The following is a 4,788-nucleotide window of genomic DNA, read 5'->3' on the forward strand; positions in this document are numbered from 1 at the left end:
ATGCCATTTAGCCTTATAAATAGGTGAGGGTTTTGTTTTTTTAGTAATTTTTCGCCATTTCCTTCCTTCTGCATACATTGTTCTCCTTTGACCATCTTTCTCAATTCCTAGCTCTGTTCATATGATTTTGCTTCTCTTCTTCCCATTCAGTCATCATTCCTCCTTCCAAGTTTTACTAGCATATCCTCTATTATCAAGATGCCCCAAACCTCTCCTGTACACGATAAAGTTTCTGACGTCACTCCATTATCAGTGGCTCCTCCTTCCAGTGGCAATGATATCGTGGCTGAGGAGGGTGACAATTTCCCTATCGTGGAAGAAATACTCCCCAGAAACCCTATGTCCAGGAACGATTTCCACAAGGAACCTATTTTTTCTCCCATTCCGGTGATCTCTGAAACCGGGCCATCTCAGATAAATGAACTCCGGTCTACGTACAATAGTCCTCCTCATGTCAAGATGGTTTCTGTTGGGAGGGACATCTTGAAAGTCCACAGACCTGGATATTGTGCTTTTTACGTATATCCTTTCGTGATTGGTCATACCTTCCCTCTTCTTCCGCTGGCGGAGGAGTTCTATCGGTTTTACGAAATCTGTCCAGCAATTTTGTCTCCGTACTTGTATAAAAATTTTCTAGTGCTGACGAAGTATGCAGAGTTGGTTGGGTGTGAGGTTGGCATTCACCACCTTTTACATTTATTTTCCCCGAGCTTTCATAGGGGTACCATGATACATCTGCGACATCGTGGGACCAGGGGATTGGTGGTTGGAATGGATGACAGGGCGAGTCGAAAGTTTTGGCACTAGTATTTTTTCATCAAAACGGAGCACTTATTGTCGGACCCCGCTGGATTTCCAAAGCAGTGGAATCATAATCGTATGTGTTGGTGATGTACATATGTTATTTATTTTCGTTCTCTTTGATTCTTATTCACTTGTGACTTTTGTGTACATCTGAGAGGCGTGCACCTTTTCCCGTTGTCGGTATTGAGGATTGGGTAGCTCGCGTGCTACCTCGCATGGTGAGGATTTGAGATTGGGCCGCTTTCCTCAAATGCTTTGGACCGAAGGTTCCATCTGGTAAGTGTTTCTTTTGCTCTGACCTTCAGTTATTTGCCATCGTTTATTGATATGACCTTTTTGTAGTGACAGGCCGACAGATTTCCAAAAAGAAGGCTCCAGTCCTAGCATTTCCCCAGGCTGTTGCATCGGCGAGGATGTAATTTAATTAGCTGAGTCCGTCCGCGGAGGTCATACTCAAACTGAACCAACAAGGGACCCTCCTCGGGACGAGATCTCTTCCCAGCTTACCTACCATTTCTTAGTTAAATCTTCCAACGGGGATGAATCACAATCGAGAAAGAGGAGGAGGGTGGATCTTGGGAAGGCCATCGCCACCGATCTTGAAAAAAGAAAAATTATTGCTCCGAGAGTGGCGTCTTCGCCTAGGTCAGGCACAAGGGCTGTTTTAATGGCGGATTCCATTTTGGTGGGGAGGTCCCCTGGGGTCGAAGAGGTATGCCAAGGCGGGGGACCTGTACGATCTGCTGAAGGCGGCACGTTACCTAGTACCGGAGGAGACGGGACGGTGCACGCGGAGGATAATGGTTCGGGCTCGGACATCGATCCCGAAGATGTACAAGCTTACTTGGAGCGACATACCCGCATGGAAGTGAAGACGGAGGGTCCTAACCAACACGTGGTCATTCCTGTGGATTATGACCTTTTGTCGAACTCCGAACAGGCTACATCGGTATTTTCCCCTTTGTGCGCTGCTTCCGAGAGCACGACACTTCAGGCGATGAGTGACGCGGAGCTCTCGCGGAATATTTCCGGCATGGCTTTGCAGGTAAGCATTTTCTCTCTTCTTTTTATTTTCGGATTTGTTTTGTATGTGTGATTTACTTAAGTTGAGATTCTTTTCTCTGCATGTCAGACTCACATCATGGAGATCGAGCGCGACTGGAGGGATAGGCGAAGGACGGTCGTTTTTGGGAAGGTGGCCTCTAAGTACAAAGACTACCGAACCAAGCATCGCGTATTGGCTGATGTTTTCACTCAAGATAGCGATTTTCAGTTGTTTTGTGACGAGCTTAAGCAGAAGGAGAAAGAGTTGGCGGAGAAGGTTAAAGAGCTAAAAGAGCGGGATGAAGAGCTGATGAAGGCCATTGGCCGGCGTAGTGAACTTGAGGCAGACCTTAAGGCCAAGGAGGATGAGTTTGAGGTGAGCAAGGGGTGATGGCTGAGAATGCCGACCTTCAGACGCAGGTGGCCGCCTTGACTGCTGAGCCTTGTCGAAGAGAGGCGGAGGCTGTCAATTTGAGGGGCGAACTGAGTGTTAAGGCTGATGAATTGGTTCGTGCTGAAAAGGGCAGGGTGACTGCCGTTTCTGAGGTAGCAGCTCTGAAAGATGCCCTTCGCGTTTGTAGGTCTGAGCATGACAATGAGGTGGAGACGTCGGCGCTCAAGGTAGCGAGGTTGGAGGAACGGATCCAAGATTTGGAGGCGGAGTTGTCCATCTTGAGCGAACAGGTTGTCGCTTTGAAGGCGGAGGAGGTACGGCGGCAGTCGCAACCTTCCACGTCTCATACTTCAGTTGATCCCATCATACCGTGGGAGTTGTATGAGATATAGGTCCATGCCGAGGCCCAACTTGATGTGTACAAGCCCTTGCAGGCTAACAGGAAGGTGTCCGAGGCAGAGCTCGAGGGTATTTGTTTTAAAGCACGTGCAACCCGTGAAGAATGTGGTTATGATCCCAGTACCCCCAGCGGGGATGTCATCGATGACGATGATGATGCGGACAGGCTTGCCTCCGATTCTTGGTGTAACAAGGACTATGCCGTGGGGGATGACGCGGCGTAGGGCTGTTGTACTTATTTTGTTTTGCTTTGCTGTTTTTGTGAGGGCGTCTTTGAGCCCTTTGTAAAAAGTTTTTGTAATACAACAGTTGTAATGGAATGATTACCTTTTTGCTGTGCACTTTCAGATTGTTATTTATTTGCTTTGAGGGGGTTGCCGGCTTTCCCGCCGCCTATGTATAATTGTTTTGGCATAGTCGATTGTAGGTCTTGGTAATCCGTGCGAGATCGAGTGCTTAAGTAATTCGAGCGAGGTTGAATGTTAAGTAATTCTAGAAAGATCGAATGTTAAGCCATTCGAGCAAGGTCGAATGTTTTCTTTAGAGATGGCCTTTGGACGTAGAGGTGTTATTTCGAGTTAGGGTCGAAATGTTAACCTATTATAATTCGAGCGAGGTCGAATGTTTTCTTTTGGCGATGGCCTTTGGCCGTAGAGGTGTTATTTTGAGTTAGGGTCGAAATGTTAACCTGTTGTAATTCGAGCGAGGTCAAATGTTTTCTTTTGGCAATGGCCTTTGGCCGTAGAGGTGTTATTTTGAGTTAGGGTCGAAATGTTAACCTGTTGTAATTCGAGCGAGGTTGAATGTTTTCTTTTGGCGATGGCCTCTGGCCGTAGAGGTGTTATTTCGAGTTAAGGTCGAAATGATAACCTGTTGTAATTCGCGTGAGGTCGTATGTTTTCTTTTGGCGATGGCCTTTGGCTGTAGAGGTGTTATTTCGAGTTAGGGTCGAAATGTTAACTTGTTGTAATTCGAGCGAGGTCGAATGTAAGATGCAAAAGAAAATGACGAAAGGTAAAATATTGCTTTATTTCACTTCGTTGGAGAATATCTTGATGGAGTACAAAATGCTGCTTTATTCCATTTACTAGAGTACTATACATGTCTGTTTCATACATATGTTGGAGAAGTTTTTCATGTATCTAGTCCCTTCATCGTTCGGCCTGGAGAGGTCATCGGCAGGCGGGGCGATGAATTATACTTTGAACTTCGAAATGTCCCCTCGTAACCTCGTTAAAAACCTCTTCGAGAAAACCTAATTGGGACAAAACTCGGGTAAGGGAAAAAAAGTACGACTTGAGGGGCGTCCTCTTCAGAAATTGAAGTATTTGAGGTGGGAGACATTCTAGTTGTTTGTAGTGGTTTCCCTTCCATTGTTTCTAGTTGGAATGCTTCTTTGCTTGCTGCCACTGTAATTTTGTACTGCCCGTCCCAATTTTCCCAGTTTGCCTTCTCTTGGGTCTTTTGTAGCTTGTGTTTTTGCTTTGAGAACATAGTCTCCGACTTTGAGTGGTCGTATTTTGGCCTTCTTGTTGTAGTACCTTTCCGCTTGTTGTTTTTGGGCTACCATCCTTACGTAAGCCATGTCTCTTTGTTCTTCTGCCTCGTTGAGGTCTTGTCTTCTATTCTCGTCGTTATTTGATCCGCTTTCGTTGGAGTATCTTAGGCTAGGTTCTCTGACCTCAACAGGTATTATAGCATCAGTGCCGTACACTAATGAATATGATGTTTCCCCGGTGCTTGTTTTTGGCGTGGTGCAATAGGCCCATAATACCTCTGGTAGAAACTTCGGCCATAGCCCTTTGGTATCCTCAAGCTTTTTCTTTAAGATATTCAATATGGTTTTGTTGGAGGATTCGGCTTGACCGTTTCCAGCGGGATGGTATGGCGTGGAGAGTATTCGCTTGATGCGCCATTTTTCGAAGAACTTGGCCATCTTTTTCCCGGTGAACTGGGGTCCGTTATCGCATCTGATTTCTTTGGGGATGCCAAAGTGGCATATGATGTTCCTCCATATGAACGTGATGACTTCCTGTTCGCATATCTGGGCGAACGCACCTACTTCCACCCATTTGGAAAATTAGTCAGTTAAAACTAAAAGTAAACATGATTTACCTCGCCCCGCTGGGAGGGGTCCGACGATGTCC

At 46.2% G+C, this 4,788-nt stretch overlaps 1 protein-coding gene across 1 annotated transcript; it reads right to left on the reverse strand.

Annotated features, from left to right (window-relative positions):
• Positions 1–3,986: 3,986 nt before the first annotated feature.
• Positions 3,987–4,577, reverse strand: LOC107831688 (uncharacterized). The gene has a single exon (XM_016659471.1). The coding sequence runs from the start codon at positions 4,575–4,577 to the stop codon at positions 3,987–3,989; it is 591 nt and encodes a 196-aa protein (XP_016514957.1).
• Between the last annotated feature and the right edge of the window lie 211 nt (positions 4,578–4,788).

The sequence above is a fragment of the Nicotiana tabacum genome, chromosome 6, assembly GCF_000715075.1.
Source record: "Nicotiana tabacum cultivar K326 chromosome 6, ASM71507v2, whole genome shotgun sequence".
In the NCBI taxonomy this organism is placed as follows: domain Eukaryota; kingdom Viridiplantae; phylum Streptophyta; class Magnoliopsida; order Solanales; family Solanaceae; genus Nicotiana; species Nicotiana tabacum.